General features: G+C 45.5%; 1 protein-coding gene across 1 annotated transcript; it reads left to right on the top strand.

The window, feature by feature from the left end:
- The first annotated feature begins 236 nt into the window (after positions 1-236).
- GNL1 (G protein nucleolar 1 (putative)) lies at positions 237-15,876 on the top strand. The gene is made up of 12 exons (XM_069943773.1): positions 237-749; positions 2,912-3,080; positions 4,514-4,650; positions 6,295-6,446; positions 6,782-6,853; positions 6,977-7,184; positions 7,528-7,623; positions 7,889-8,086; positions 9,116-9,294; positions 9,999-10,149; positions 14,100-14,240; positions 14,565-15,876. The coding sequence occupies exons 1-12, from the start codon at positions 677-679 to the stop codon at positions 14,831-14,833; spliced, it is 1,845 nt and encodes a 614-aa protein (XP_069799874.1). The 5' UTR covers positions 237-676; the 3' UTR covers positions 14,834-15,876.
- Positions 15,877-16,117: the final 241 nt, after the last annotated feature.

Genomic DNA, 16,117 nt, shown 5'->3' with positions numbered 1-16,117 from the left:
TATAATTGAAAACGAGGTATGAGCCGCACGTTGTCCCGCCCATACGTCCTTCCCCATTGGACGAACCCATGTTGCCCCGACCTTCCTTATTGTCATTGGCTGGAAAAAGTCATTTGACTAACAACTCTACATCGGCTTGTTCTCATTGGCTGATTGTAAGGGCACCGCGAGGCGTGACACGCATACTGCATGGCCATTGGCTACTAAGCCTCTGGTTTGAGGCGTGGAACGCACAACGGGTATTTCCTGTTACTAGGGCAGAAAGAAGCACATTGTCCTGCTTAGGTCTTGCCTGGTAATGCAGGGTTATTGCCTGTGCCTGTAGGGGGAGCCTTAGAGGGCGCTGGCTCCAGAAGAGGGCAGCAAGACGGTTCTGTTAGTGGGTCTTTAAGTTGGGGGGCAAGACTAGAGGTGGGAGGCCTAACCCTGAAAAGCAGCAGTGGGGGTCATCATCTAGTACAGAGGGCACAGACCCCCAGGAGGTAGGGGCTAGGTTATAACTCTAGAAAGTGAAGAGGTCTGCTGATAGCACTGTGTGTTAGTGGGGCAGAGATGCAGGGGCTCCGTCTGTATTGTTAGGGTTAGTTCACACTTGGGGGATACCTGAGAATCCACCGATACAATATCTAAAGCAGCAAAACTTACCCCAAGTCTTGGGGGTTCATGATACTACAAGATGCCTCGTAAGAAGCCGTTCAGCAACAAGCAGAAGAAAAAGCAGCTCCAGGACAAGCGGGAGCGGAAGCGCGGTATGTACCATGTGACACGGCGGCGCACTGCGTTACATTCTCTTATGTACTGTGTGTTTGAGATCTTCACAGCTTTCAAGATTTTTCTCTTGCTGTCAGTGAATGTGAACATAATAATTTACATCCAGAAACCTAAAGTCCTTACAGACCTAAGAGTGAGCGTGTGCGACAGATGTGTCCAGTCCAGGCCATGCTTTTTGACTTAAAGGGGTTATCCAGGATTTAAAAAAAAACAACACAGCTACTTTCTTGCAAAAACAGCTCCACCCCCTGTCCTCAGGTTGTGTATGGTATTACAATTAAGCTCAGTTCTTTTCATTCAAACTGAGCTCCATACCCAAACAGAGGACAAAAGTGATGCTGTTTCTGGAAGAAGGCGGCCATGTTTTTTTTTATCCTCCTTAAAGTGACTGTACCACCAGGCCCAGGCTGAAGCACTGCAGGCAGGCCGACCCACCCTTAGTGGGAGGAAACCCCCGCCCCTCTATGATAGGGTTCCATTGATTCTAATGGAGTCACGTCATGGAGGGGCTGGAGTTTCTTCCCACTAAGGGTGGGTCGGCCGCCTCCAGTGCTTCAGCCTGGGCCTGGTGGTACAGTCACTTAAAAGGCTACCTGTCATGAAGTCTGAAACCAGCTCAGTACTGCACATGACCCACATTCTGATCCAATTGGGGTTGCAGATATTAACAACCTGGCATGGTTGTCTCCATAAACACCTGTACTTCCAGCTGCAAATGGATTATAGGCCGCGCCGGATCCAGACTTACTGACAGTCACACTTTAAAGGGGATTGTCTCATTAAGACTACATGATGATTCTGGCCGCTACAGGAGACCGCCATGTTGCTCAGTGTAGATTATGGTGTTATGCACCTAATTCAGGTAAATGGGCTCACTCTGCAACCCCAAAGGGGCAGCAACTGCAGTTTCAGGATATCTATCTGAGATGACAGCGAGGCAACAGTCGTGGGCGCTTGTGGATCGCAGAGCAACCTAATTCACTCACATGGGTTGTGGTGCTATGCTCGTATATGCATCAGATTGAGCTAGGGAGTTACTCTGTTACAAAACTTTTGACGTCTGTATAACATGTGAATTTTTTTTAACACTCAACTCTGTCTCTTGTCCCGAGCGCTGCAGTCAGGAATCTAGACTAGATTCATCTGTAGCAAACCCTCAGCTCTGAGCAGTGGTTAGTCTGTTTTCAGCTTCTGGGTTTTACAATTAAAGGGGTACTCTGGACAGGAGAGCTTTTTTCACTATGGCCGGGGAGGAGGGGGATGAAAGCAACACAGTCTACTTACCTCCCCGGTCCAGCACCGCTGCTCTGGTCTCCGACTGCTTTCTGGTCTATGACGCAGCTTGAGACGTGGCATTTCAAGCCGGCTCAGCCATTCAGTGGCTGTAGGGGGGTCCCACCTCTGCAGCTAAGTGGGCTTCAAACGTCACATCTCAAGCCGTGTCATAGACCAGGAAGCGGCCAGGGACCAGAGCAGCACGATGCGGGACCCAGCATTGAAACTGGGGAGGTAAGTGCACAATGACGATGTTGCTTATATTCCCCCTCCCCCACCATAGTGATAAAAAGCCCTCATGTTCGGAGCACCGCTTTAATCGTAAAACCCTGAATCATTGTAAACTGGTTTCATATTGAGTCAGGCTGTCTCTAAATCCTGCCCAGTTCTTTGCTCTGACAGATCACCACATCCTATTTGTTCAACTTCTACCGCACAACTTTTCTAAAAATCTTGAAAGACAAGGGGGGAGATTTATCAAACATGGTGTAAAGTGAAACTGGCTCAGTTGCCCCTAGCAACCAATCAGATTCCACCTTTTATTCCTCACAGATTCTATGATAAATGAAAGGTGGAATCTGATTGGTTGCTAGGGGCAACTAAAACAATTTACACCGGTTTGATAAATCTTCCCTAAGAAGTCTAGAAAAGCTGAGTGATGGTTCCTGTAGAGTAGGAGAGGCGGTCATGATGGTTGTCACCAGTGTAGAAGAAACTAATATGGTGCAAAACCTTCTATCTACAATATGATAGATCGCGGGATTTATACAGTGCAAAGGGCCAGCTCTACATCTGGTGTAGCAGCCGCGGTTTTGTCAGATCATATCACTATCATGGTGTCTATGACTTCTGTTCTTTTTGCCAGGTCCACTTGAAGCCGGCAGGTCCGAGTCAAACAGCAGAAGCCAGAGCAGAGAACGTGGCGAGGAGAACACAGACACCTCAGACAGCGAGAGCGTCCGCCCCCAACTCAGGAGGGTCAATCAGCTGCCGCAGGTCTTCAAGCCTGGAGAAAAAGGATATGACCCCAACAGGTCAGTCACTAAATAGTGGGAATACAATGCCTATATGCCTCTAGTCTATCTTTAGGATTATCTGTGGATATCAGGTGGGGGAATGACCCAGTGCTCCTTCAACTTCACGGTTTTCCAGGCACAGCTCTGTAGATTAGGACACAGCTTTGTCGGGTACTGAGGCATATTCCCTTTCAAGTGAATGAGAGTAAAGTGTTATGCTAGGCAGGACCACTACAAAATGTATAGAGCTGTGCCTGGTAAAGTTACAAGGGGAGCACAGTGCCTTCTATCAGCTGATCATGGGGGTGCTGGCGTTAGACCTCCACCAATCCAATATTGATTGACGTGAAAGTGCCAGAAAATCCCTTTAACCTTCTGATAATCCAGCACTTCCTTATTATATGGAATATGCCCAAACCAATCTACAAGAACTAATTTAATTTCAGGGGTCTATGTTAAATGGATTTGTTGGTCATTTATGTGCAGCTGTATTATAACTAGAGATGAGCCAACCGGGTTCGGGTTCGAGTTGATCCGAACTCGAACGTTCGGCATTTGATTAGCGGTGGCTGCTGAACTTGGATAAAGCTCTAAGGTTGTCTGGAAAACATGGATACAGCCAGTGACTATATCCATGATTTTCACATAGCCTTAGGGCTCTATCCAAGTTCAGCAGCCACTGCTAATCAAATGCCGAAAGTTCGGGTTCGGATGGACTCGAACATGCTCGAGGTTCGCTCATCTCTAATTATAACCCTAGAAAACCTACAATATTCTCTCCAGCAGACTACTACCTGTATCCACAGCCTGTGTGAGCTGTCCTCTAAGGTTTCTCTTCCCTCCGTCTACTATCTAACCTGGGGTGTAACCCCCTAAAATTCTGGAAACAAATGAAAGAAACACCGAAAGAAATAAAAACAGTACAAAGATATCTATAACCTTTTCAAGGGAAACTATCAGCAGGTTAGACGAATCTACGCATAGGGCACTAAGGATGAAGGTATATCAGATACCTTTATCCTTGGCCCTGTTCCCATGCAGTTTGTAGTGTAATCCTGTGTCCGGTAAGGCCATTTGGAGCACTGCCGCTGCCAGAGCACCAATCCACCTCTGGACGGCCCATCCCTTTTAATGATTATCAGTGGATCAGGCCAGCTGGGGATGGGCCGGATTGGTGCTCTAGTGGTGGTAGCAACATCCACTGGTCCAAACGGCCTTACCGGACACAGGATTACACTATAAACTGCCCAGGAATGGCACAGAGTAGGAAGGTTAGAGACGTACTTTCATCCTCAGCCCCCTGCACAATAGTGAGCTATCATCAGGTTAGATTTGTCTAGCCTGACCATAGTTACCCTTTAAACTAATCTTAATGTATATGATTTTGGAGTGAGACTGGTTGGCTTTACATCGAGACCTCCACATAACGGCTTTAATGTCCTCTCCTACAGGTACAGGCTGCAGTTTGAGAGAGAAAGCAAGGAGGAGATTGAGCGCAGAAAGAAACTCGCCAGGGAGAAGATACTGGAGCCGGTCGCAGAAACAGAACTGGAGGTGGATATAGAGAAGATTTACAGGCCGGGCTCAGGTAACACTGTGTATAGTTATGTGTGACTGTAGTGATGTCTCCATTATTCTCATTTACAGCAAGTTTACAGATTGTATTAGGGAATTGCATGTTCAGCAGTTTTCTCACATATAGACTACAATGGCTTCTTTTATGGGTGAGAGTCATTCAGGTAGAAGAGCTAAGCAGCTGCAGGGAGATTTATTTTTCTGGAACTGTCCTAGCCATCTTCCCTGCTTCTTCCCTCACTCTATTATAGGTTTATTTACTTAATTCCCTCTTGTTACGTCATGTACCTGTCCCAGCTGATTCTTTTTTAGGGTCAGTTCACACTACAGAATTAGTGCGGAATTTCAAGCCTTAGGGCACTATTCAACGGGATGATTATCGTTCACATAAACGATCCAAACGACCGCTATTACAAAAGACCTGAAATTGTTCACCTATTTACATGGGACGATAATCGTTACTTATGATCGTTCTTGCGGCCACCTTGTCATCGCTATTGCGTTCGTCACTACTGCGAACGACCGAACGACGTATTATTCAATGCGAACGATTTGTGAACGAGCAACGATAAAAATATGTCCAGGTCTTATTAAATGATCAACGATTTCTCGTTCAGTCGTTAATTGTTAACTGCTATTCAACCGAACGATTATCGTTTAGATTCGAACGACTTAACGATCATCTGAACGATAATCGTCCCGTGGAATAGGACCCTTAGAGTAAATCCAGTAACAATGACCCTTGGAACAGAGCTGCGATTCCCTGTACACTGCTCAGAGATTTCTGTTACCTCCAGAGTACCTGACAGGACGGGGCTGTAGGGTTTCTATGGCTTTTTGTTTGAGCGTACGGCTCATGTGTCAGCACTCAGTACAGAGCGTGGACACAATGCCGGCTGTATGCCGGGGCAGGTTGCTGAGCGGGGACATTCCTGGGCACAGCCATCAGTCAGCGACTATCCCAGTATTCACACACAGCGTGCACTTTTCTCACATTCTTTTGTAGATACAGAATTATAAAAAAGATGTGCAGAGGTGTATACAGTATATACCACAGATGATCTTATTTATATAGGATACCAATATAAATGTAAGACAAAGAGAGCCTTGACCTTTCTTACAAACAAGCAAATCCATCATCCCTTCCCCCACAGCAGACCGCCCCCCTTACCTCTACACCACAGCGTATCATAGGGGAGTGTATTATAGGAGAATTACATCTGATATATAAAATAATTGTATTATAAATGTGGTGTTTTTATTGTTCTTGTTATATCTTGTCAGCTTTGCTGTGTAGACTGAGACAGGGTCAGCAGGATGCAGGGAACTTAAAGGGGTTTTTAGCCCCTGAAATATTTTATGGCTCACTACAATATAAAATAGCAACAGGAATATTACCTTACCAGCCTCTTGCTGCCCGATAGTCGTCGTGTGTATTTGCTCAGTTAATGAGCGCTGATCTAGTAGATTGGCGCTTGTTTACAGCTTATGATTGGTCCGTGTAATAGGACCCTTTTTATCGTGAGGCACAAACAAAAAGTTAGTACAACATGAATGCTATACAAGTATGATGAGCCATATCTTACAGATCAGTTTTGCAGATCATGGCTTCCGACCATTCCTTTTATGTAACACAGAACATTGCTCTCTTCCTCAGTGCTGGACTTCCCAAAAAGACCGGCCTGGAGCTACGAGATGAGCAAGGAGGCCGTGCTGTCCCAGGAGGAGAGGGCCTTCAAGGAATATCTGCAGAAGATCTATGAGAAGCACACACCTCAGGAGCTCAGCTACTTCGATCACAACCTGGAGGTGACGTATTGACCACCATGGGGGGAAACGGTTACCCTCAGGGGAGCGAGGATACTAGGTGCAGGGTGCTAATATACTGCTATCTCTCCATTGTTTTTTAACTTCCGTTGCATTATGGGAATTTAGATGTCAGCCTGTCACTCGTGTCTGACAGTGGGGTGCAGCCACATGGCCGTGTGCTAGAACAACAACAACAACCAGCAGGAATTTTAAAACACCTGAATGGGAAAAAAAAACAACAGGGAATAAATAAAAATATATTTACACAAAACAGCAAATGAGATGATTTGATTATTTAAATAGATATATTATTTGGTTATTTTCTTTATTTTCAGACTTGGCGCCAACTGTGGAGAGTCCTGGAAATGTCGGACATAATCTTACTGATAACAGACATCCGGCACCCGGTCAGTATCATAGACACTGTGCACATGCAACCCATCACACTGCCTGTAAAGTAGGAATTGTAGGTGGAGTGCTCCTTCATAGTGTATTATACTAACGGCTATCATACATGGTATCTCTGGCAGGTGTTACATTTCTCTCCTGCCCTCTGTGACTACGTGACTCAAGAACTGGGAAGATCACTGATCCTTGTACTCAATAAGATTGACCTGGCTCCCCCGTCACTGGTCGTAGCTTGGAAGCATTATTTCCAGGAGAAGTTCCCACAAGTCCATGTGGTCTGCTTCACCTCCTACCCGAGACATCCAGACGAGGAGCAAGACCCGTCAGCAGGTAAGACAGAGACTTGTGTGTTCACCCCCTCCATGTCTACCGTCTGTCACTATCTACTGATATTTATGCCATAGATGCCTACATCTAAATCCTTCCCCATTTTAAGGGGTATTCCAGCCTCTTAAACCATCCTCTATCAACATGATTCCTGTACTGGGTCTTGACTCTACCTGCTCCATGCATTGTGTATAGGAGTGCTGGAGTCCCCAGTACAGCTCCTGTGGATAGGGAATACATTTTAGGGGCTGCAATACCCCCTAAATATGTGCTGATCATGCAGACTAATGTCTGTGCCCATCTCCATGTATCTCCTGCTCACTCAGGTCTCTTTGTCTCATCTTAGTGTTTAAGAAGCGCAGGAAGAAGCGTCGGGTGTGGAACGCAGCTCTGGGCCCCAACCAGCTCCTGCGAGCGTGTGAGATCATCACTGCCGGAAATGGTAACGTCATCTGGATCTGTTCTCACTTACTTATTAATGAATCCATCCGAAAAATTCATTGGAAACTGTGGGCACCATGTATCTGCCAGGCTAGCTGACATGTCCATTACTGCGGCCCAGGAGATAAGAAGTAATGGCCTAAGGCATGTAATATGGGAAGGGGCTCTATATACCTGCCCACTGCCTCCATCAGTCTGCTCCTTTGCTCCTCACCACCCTTCGTTTGCCGCCTTGTATGTTTACTCATGTTCATGTTTTCTTTTAGTTAACCTGACGTCCTGGAGAGAGAAGATTGAGAGAGATTCGGCTGCACTGCTCAGCGCTGCAGGAAGGGAAGACGACCAAGAGGAGAAGGAGGCGGATGAGTTGGACGTTGTTGTGGCCCAGCAGGTGACTGATGCAGAACTAGGGGCACCCAGCAGAGAGCGCTATAAAGACGGGGTGCTGAGCATCGGCTGTGTAGGTGAGATACGCTCCTCGATAGGTTTTTCTTAGTATGACCTAGCTAGCATTAGTATTACATAGTTAGCTAATCATTAGAATGGCCAGAACGCAGTGCAGAGGCAACATGCACAGTGATCAGGTGATGGCCAAGGCAGCTTCTATAGTTTTAGGGTCAGGGACATTTATTCATGATGAGTTTGTCACTTAAAGGAAAGCCAAGGGCCCTATTACACGGAGCAATAATTAGCCAAATCAGGCCAAGTTGGCTGATTATCGCTCCGTGTAGAGACAACGATCAGCTGATGACAATGATCATTGGCTGATCGTGTCTTTAGGTCCGGATCTAAAATCAACGGCTGCCGACCGCCCATTTCTACGTGTAATAGCGACGCGCAGCCGACGGCAAACGATTGGATAAACTGTTAGACATAACCTCTCCACGCTCCCTGAGTTGACAGGCTGCTCAGCCAATTGCTAGCCAGGACTGCCAATGACCGGTCAGTGATTGGCTAAGTGGACTGTCAGCTCAGACAGGACGCTCTGAAGCTGCAGCCGTTCTCCGAGAGTGAGAGCAGAGAGCAGGAGAAGACCGGGAGCGTGGAGCGGTAATGTGTTAGAGCAAGGGCTGCACGAACATCACTAACAATATCCTTGCAGCCCTTGCTCAACTATCATTGAGCCGTGTAATAGGCTTAGTAAACAAGGACAGGTCTAGTAGATCGTTTCTCCTTTACATTATTGATCAGGCCGTCTAATAGGACCCAAAGCCTCAACTATACAGGTTATAAAAGCAAAAGTAATGTGTATTTACCTGTATGGAGAATAAAGTGCAGATCACAGGGGAGAGAGATTTCTCTGGACTTTCTGTTCGTCTCCCCAACTTGTAGTCGCTGATAACAGAGAGCAATGGAATAGAAGTAAGATATAATTTTATTTTTTGTCTATTAAAATCAAATAGCAGAGCATTAGGATAGTGATGATTGTAACAGCATCTGATCTGATCCTTAACAAAGCCTCCTCCTCCTCCTCTTCCTCCTCTCTTTGCCAGGATTCCCAAATGTGGGGAAGTCTTCACTGATCAACGGACTTGTTGGAAGGAAGATTGTCAGCGTGTCACGGACCCCGGGTCATACCAAATACTTCCAGACGTATTTCCTGACCCCCACAGTGCGTCTCTGTGACTGCCCCGGCCTCATCTTCCCTTCACTTATAGATAAGCAACAGCAGGTGAGTAGCTGATACATAGTGGTCTTATTAACCCCTTGAGGCTCTGGTGGGAGCACTTATTAAGGGTGCGGTCACATGTACAGGGTCTTCTCCAGATATCAGTGTAACTAAATGACTGAGAACAGCGGCAAATCTGCTGCAGATCCTGGACGTGTGAATGGACCCTAAAGGGGGTTACTAGCGCTAACACTGATCACGTGTGTACAGAATAGATGACGTGTCTTATCGGTGGGGGTCCAACCTCAGCAACACGACCATGGTCGGTGAGTGATAGGCCAGAGTCAAAGAAACTTCTAGCTATGTTTAACCTCATAATTACTGCATACTGTAGCGATTGAGGCATAATAATGGGGGTGTACTTGACCATGCCATTATGCTTCCTGGTCAGGCACCTAAGATTGTCATTCAATATTGCCAATTGTTATGGGGTACCTGAGTAACAGATGTGTGCGACCATAGTAATGTGCAATGTACTTGTAAAGATTGTGTTCTTCTCTGTACACTAATAACTGTGACCATACGCTCATGGTCCGCATATAGCTCGGAAGGGGGAGAAAGTACCCCTACAATGAAACCTGAATGTAAAGGTGGAGGGAGTACATGACACAGGCGGTAATAGATGGATCCCTCTGTCTTGTACCGCCTGCAGTAGACATGACACAGTGCATTGTGGCTCTCGCTCTCACTTTCTCTCTCTTTTACAGCTTCTTGCAGGAATCTACCCTATCGCCCAGATCCAGGAGCCTTATACCTCTGTGGGATATCTGTCCTGTCGAATACCAGTTCCTCAACTCCTTAAACTAAACAATCCGGATGGGCAAGATCAGGGCTGGACTGCATGGGGCATTTGTGAAGGTAACTTTATATATATATAATATATATATACAGTGTCGGACTGGGGTACCTTGGCCCACCAGGGAAATTGATTCTTGGGGCCCACCCAACATATAAAGACATAATCAGCGCCAAACCTTTCACATTAGTACAGCGACTTTGCATAGAGCTGTGTATGTGACCAGCAACGCTAGTGCACTGCCAGTCACTTATACACTTGTTACTGATTCATGCAGTTGTTATAAAACTGCACCATTTATGTAGAAACTTTAATGAAATTCCAACAATATTGCTGTAAAAACACATCAAAAATGTAATGTGTGAACACAGCCTCAGAAGATGAAGGAAAAAATGACCATCTAGTCTGCTCCTCTATTACAATCTCCAGCAGAGGAGTCTCATGACGGTTTATTCTAGCCTCACCACAAGCTGTTGGGCTGGAATAAGACTTTAAAGGACCATCATGAAAGGCATATCAGTGGTCATTAAAGCGTTAAAGGGGTACTCTGGTAAAAAAAAATATATATATATTTTTTTTAATCTGATGTCAGAAGTTACAGATTAGTAAATTACTTCTAATTAAAAATCTTCAGTCTTTCAGTACTTATCAGCTGCTGTATGTCCTGCAGGAAGTGGTGTATTCTTATTAATCTGACACAGTGCTCTCTGCTGCCACCTCTGTCCATGTCAGGAACTGTCCAGAGCAGCAGCAAATCCCCATAGAAAACCTCTCCTGCTCTGGACAGTTCCTGACATGGACAGAGGTGGCAGCAGAAAGCACTGTGTCAGACTCGAAACAATACACCACTTCCTGCAAGACATACAGCAGCTGATAAGTACGGGAAGACTGGAGATTTTTAATTAGAAGTAATAAATAAATTCGTATAACTTCCTCACACCAGTTAGTTTAAAAAAATATTTTTCACTGGAGTACCCCTTTAAGGTCAATACAAAATGTCAGACAGACGTGATTAAAAGTTTAATCTGTCTCAGGGGTGAGACACCCAACAATGGCCAGAATGTCACTCAGTCCATCATAATGCAAGTGAGGGGCTGAGCACTCATTATAGGAGATGGGTTCCATTATAGTCTATGGGCCTGTCATGTGTAACATGACTGATGGAGTGATGATCTAGCCACCACAGGAGGTCTCAGCACTGACACCCCGACTGATCGAAACATTTCACACGTCTGCATGATGTCAAAAGTTTTTATAATGACAGTCCAGGCTCTTGCACACATCCGTGTATGCCTCCATAAATGCACCGTCCATAACCGCACGCTGCCCAAGTCTATGCAGCCCGGCTGCAATCTGGGCCATTTAATAACATGTATTTCTTAGGGGTTCTGCTGATTACAGGAAACAAACTTTATATAATATAGTGGAGACAGTGACCTGTAATCAGCCGGACTGCGCACAAGGTCTGGGAGTGATGCTTCACCGGGCTGTTACTATCAGAGAGACCCCGACCAAGCTAAACCTCTCATATGTCAAAAGTTCATTCAAATAACAGTTAACACTTTAAAGACTGCAAATATTCACAATCAATGGCTGCAGCAGGTCATTGCAGTGATTGGCTGAGCGGGTTGTCAGCGAGTCAGGACCAGTAGAAGCAGCAGGAGTGCACCAGTGGAAAGAAAGCGGTAAGCATGGTGTCACACAGCTAGGTTCACACAGTAGTTTGGTCATTTTTTTTGTAACCAAAACCGGGAGTGGATTTGAAACACAGAAAGGCTCTGTTCACACACTGTTGAAATTTAAAATAACACCAATTATTTGCCATTAAATGGCGGCCATCCACTAAATTTCTACAGTGTGGGAACATAGCCTTTCTGTGTTTTCAATCTACTCCTGGTTTTGGTTGCAAAATACTGAGCAAAAATACTGTGTGTAAACCTAGATTTAGGCTGGGTTCACACCACATATAACACCGGCTGTTTTGTGACGCAGCTGGGTCACAGAGCAGCCGGTGTTACTGGAGATCATCCCGGATAGTACTGCAGTACTGGCCGGATGATCTTCATTTCTGCTGAATTCGGATGCAGGTGCACCAGTGTGCACCCGCATCCGAATTCACCACTGCACACAACGGAGCGTGTGGCCGGAGCCGCACACTCCATTGTGTGAACTGCCATGTCTGTACGGCCGCAGAAAAATGACATGTCAGTTTGGGCGATGATCAGCTGATTCAGGATTCTTACATTAAAGATGATAGGTGTCGTATTAGACGTAGGAGTAAGATTTAAATCAATGGATGAGGCGTTTCTAAGGGAATCCTCAATAGATCTGATGATCTCATCTGATGAAACCCGTCATCCATTGATTAAAGTCTTACTGTGATATCAACTACAACACCTATCATCTTTGATGTGAGAATCCTGAATCAGCTGATCAGAGCCCAAGCCTCACGGATCTCCTGCACAACTGGACCTCCAAAGTGTGAACTTCTCATCACATACATACAGTATACATATATACACAAATAGACATACTGCAGACATACACACTGTATACATATATACACAAATAGACATACTGCAGACATACACACTTTATACATATATACACAAATAGACATACTGCAGACATACACACTGTATACATATATACACAAATAGACATACTGCAGACATACACACTGTATACATATATACACAAATAGACATACTGCAGACATACACACTGTATACATATATACACAAATAGACATACTGCAGCCATACACACTGTATACATATATACACAAATAGACATACTGCAGACATACACACTGTATACATATATACACAAATAGACGTACTGCAGACACACACACTGTATACATATATACACAAATAGACATACTGCAGACATACACACTGTATACATATATACACAAATAGACATACTGCAGCCATACACACTGTATACATATATACACAAATAGACATACTGCAGACATACAAACAGTATACATATATACACAAATAGACATACTGCAGACATACAAACAGTATACATATATACACAAATAGACATACTGCAGACATACACACTGTATACATATATACACAAATAGACATACTGCAGACATACACACTGTATACATATATACACAAATAGTCATACTGCAGACATACACAAACATGAAGACACAACACACCTTACATATATACATCTAATCATACATCTAACACACACAGACTCACCAACATAGATACACAGATACAAAAGCATGCAGATTACACATATAAACCATCTATAGAACTACATTACATAATATACACTATATACATGATAGAAAACACACACACACACACATATATATATTATATATATCTATATCACTCACATGCATAAACACATGACACATGTACAGACACACACTGATGACAAAGATAGACAAGAATATACACAAACACTTACATGTTCAGCAGGGCAGGAAGCTTCAGTCTTCTTGTCTCCATCTTCTCTTCTCCCAGCCGGGCCGGGCAGCCTCCAGCCTCTCCCCATCTCCTGTGCACCGACTGCACACATAGCAACAGGAGAGAGTCACGTGATTGCAGAGGGGAGGGGGGATGGAGGAGGCCCTGCTGCTGCTGCCGCTCTCCTGACAGGCAGGAAGAGGGCAGCGCTGAGGCCCAGAGCTGATGTAAGGAGCCAGGTGAGCAGGGGGAGGGGAGGGCCAATGATTATACAAAGAACGGGCCCTGATGCCGTGCTGAACTCACCCCAGCAGTGTGGGAGCCAGCAGGGGGCCCCTTGAGCTCCCCACACTAGGCAGCTTCCAAACGGGAGGCCCCTCTCTGGCTTAGGGGAAGGGCCCTGCAAGATGGAGGAGGGGGTGGGGCCCACCGGGGGATCCCCCGGCTCCCCGGTGGCCCAGTCCGACGCTGTATATATATATCTTTTGTACTCCTCAGCATAGGCTGTGATGCTGTGAACTCTCTCATACAGTTGTGACCCAACCTCTCATTCTTTTATTTCACAGCCTGGGCAGATAAGCGCGGCTACAAAACTGCAAAAGCCTCACGCAGCGACACGTACAGGGCCGCCAACAGCCTGCTGCGCCTAGCTGTAGATGGACGGCTATGCTTGTGTATGAGACCACCTGGATACTCCTATAAGAAAGGTACAAGTCTAACCTTACTTTTAAAATAAGTTATGTATCTACACAGTGATTGCACCAGCAGAATAGTGAGTACAGCTCTGGAGTATAATACAGGATGTAACTCAGGATCAGTACAGGGTAAGTAATGTATGTACACAGTGACCCCACCAGCACAATAGTGAGTGCAGCTCTGGAATATAATACAGGATGTATCACTGGATCAGTACAGGGTAAATAATGTAAAATATGTACAGAATATCGAGTGCAGCTCTGGATTCAGCTTTTTATGTAAATTATACATGGAGTTTGTGAGTAAAATTCCTCTTTTTACTTTTCCTCTTACAGCGACTTGGGAGAAACATCCAGAAACATTGGAAATGGTTTCTCAGGTTCAGACACGAGGACAATCCGAGAGTCACTCCTCTTCAGCCGGAGAAGAAGAGGAGGAGGAGATCTCCAGTTCAGGGGAAGAAGAGGAAGAACGTGACCGGGATGCAGATGAGGAAGAAGATGAAGAAGAAGAAAATTCCACAGAGCTACAAGCTAAGAAAGGGGCCAAAAGTAAGACTGCTGATGTCAACCCTTACGCCCTCCTCGGTGAAGACGAGTGTTGAGGAGTTTGGGCTGTGACATTATGGGCTTGTCCTCTAGTACAGGTGAGGTTATTGCCTTCCATGATTCACTTACTGCACAGTAACCAGGCAGTGCCGCCCTCACCCCGGATTCTGCTTTACAAGAAGAAGCTGACATCTGCCCCATGACTGCTCCCTGTACACTCCACGGCAGTGTCCCGCTATCTATGGCTCCTCAACTGTGGCACAACTACAACTCCCAGCATGCTGAGGAGCCACAGATTGCAACCAGGGACTCCACTTAACAAATGGATGAAGGTTTATTGGGATATTTCATTTGTAGGGGACACAAATAGGCCTATATGTGATTGTTACATAAAATGAAGCCTATTCACTAGGCTGGATTTCCATAGTCTCTGTATATTGTGTTCAAAGATTATTCTAAGATCGGAGGGACAATGGGGGAGATTTATCAAACGTGGTGTAAAGTGAAACTGTCTCAGTTGCCCCTAGCAACCAATCAGATTCCACCTTTCATTTTCCAAACTGTCTGTGAGGAATAAAAGGTGGAATCTGATTGGTTGCTAGGGGCAACTAAGGCATGATGGGAATTGTAGTTTTGCAACAGCTGGAGGGCTGAACGTTCCCTAGCCTTGGCTTTAAGGCTGAATTTGTAAGCCCATTACACAATGGTAGAACATCACATCATAAGTGTACTTGTGTACTTTTGCAGCCAAGTTTTGTTTCTTTCTGATGCACTCTGTATACAGCTGCTACGTGGACCTTTGTGTTTCCATGGTTACAGACTACAGATTATGTGTAGTCAGATTGTGCAGTCATGTGTTACTCCACCCCTTCTTCTCTTCCTCATAGCCTACAGACCGAGAATAAAGGTATGTCCACACTACGGAATCCCGGCTGATCATCCACCGCGGATTCCACAGCCTGCCCCTGCTCGCTGCTGCTGGCGGCCACGCACATCTCTGCTGGTCCCATAGGCTTCTTCTATGGTTTGACAGATTCCGCCATCCACCCAAATAATTAACCTGCTTATTTTTCGTGTGGACAGCGGAATCTGCCAAACGATAGAATGAAGCTTATGGGAGCAGCGGAGATGTGCGCGGCCGCGAGCTGCGGAATCTGCAACAGGTGATCCGCCGGAATTCCTTAGTGTGGACATACCCTAAGGTAGAGTAACACATGACTGCATGTTGTCTGTAGTAATCGTTTGATCAGAATACACAGTGATCTGCATCTGTATACACAAAACGGTAGGCACAGTTGCTTTAATTTTACAGTGCATTAGGGCAACTTTTTCAACAATGG

This window comes from Dendropsophus ebraccatus, chromosome 10 (assembly GCF_027789765.1).
Source record: "Dendropsophus ebraccatus isolate aDenEbr1 chromosome 10, aDenEbr1.pat, whole genome shotgun sequence".
Lineage (NCBI taxonomy): Eukaryota > Metazoa > Chordata > Amphibia > Anura > Hylidae > Dendropsophus > Dendropsophus ebraccatus.
This window is presented reverse-complemented; position numbering and strand designations above follow the sequence as displayed.

Excerpts from the sequence above, each read along its gene's own strand:
- GNL1 (XM_069943773.1), top strand. The coding sequence starts at position 677 with ATGCCTCGTAAGAAGCCGTTCAGCAACAAGCAGAAGAAAAAGCAGCTC. Across the intron at positions 3,081-4,513 it reads AAAGGATATGACCCCAACAG|GTACAGGCTGCAGTTTGAGA; the intron begins GTCAGTCACTAA and ends CCTCTCCTACAG. Across the intron at positions 8,087-9,115 it reads GCTGAGCATCGGCTGTGTAG|GATTCCCAAATGTGGGGAAG; the intron begins GTGAGATACGCT and ends TCTCTTTGCCAG.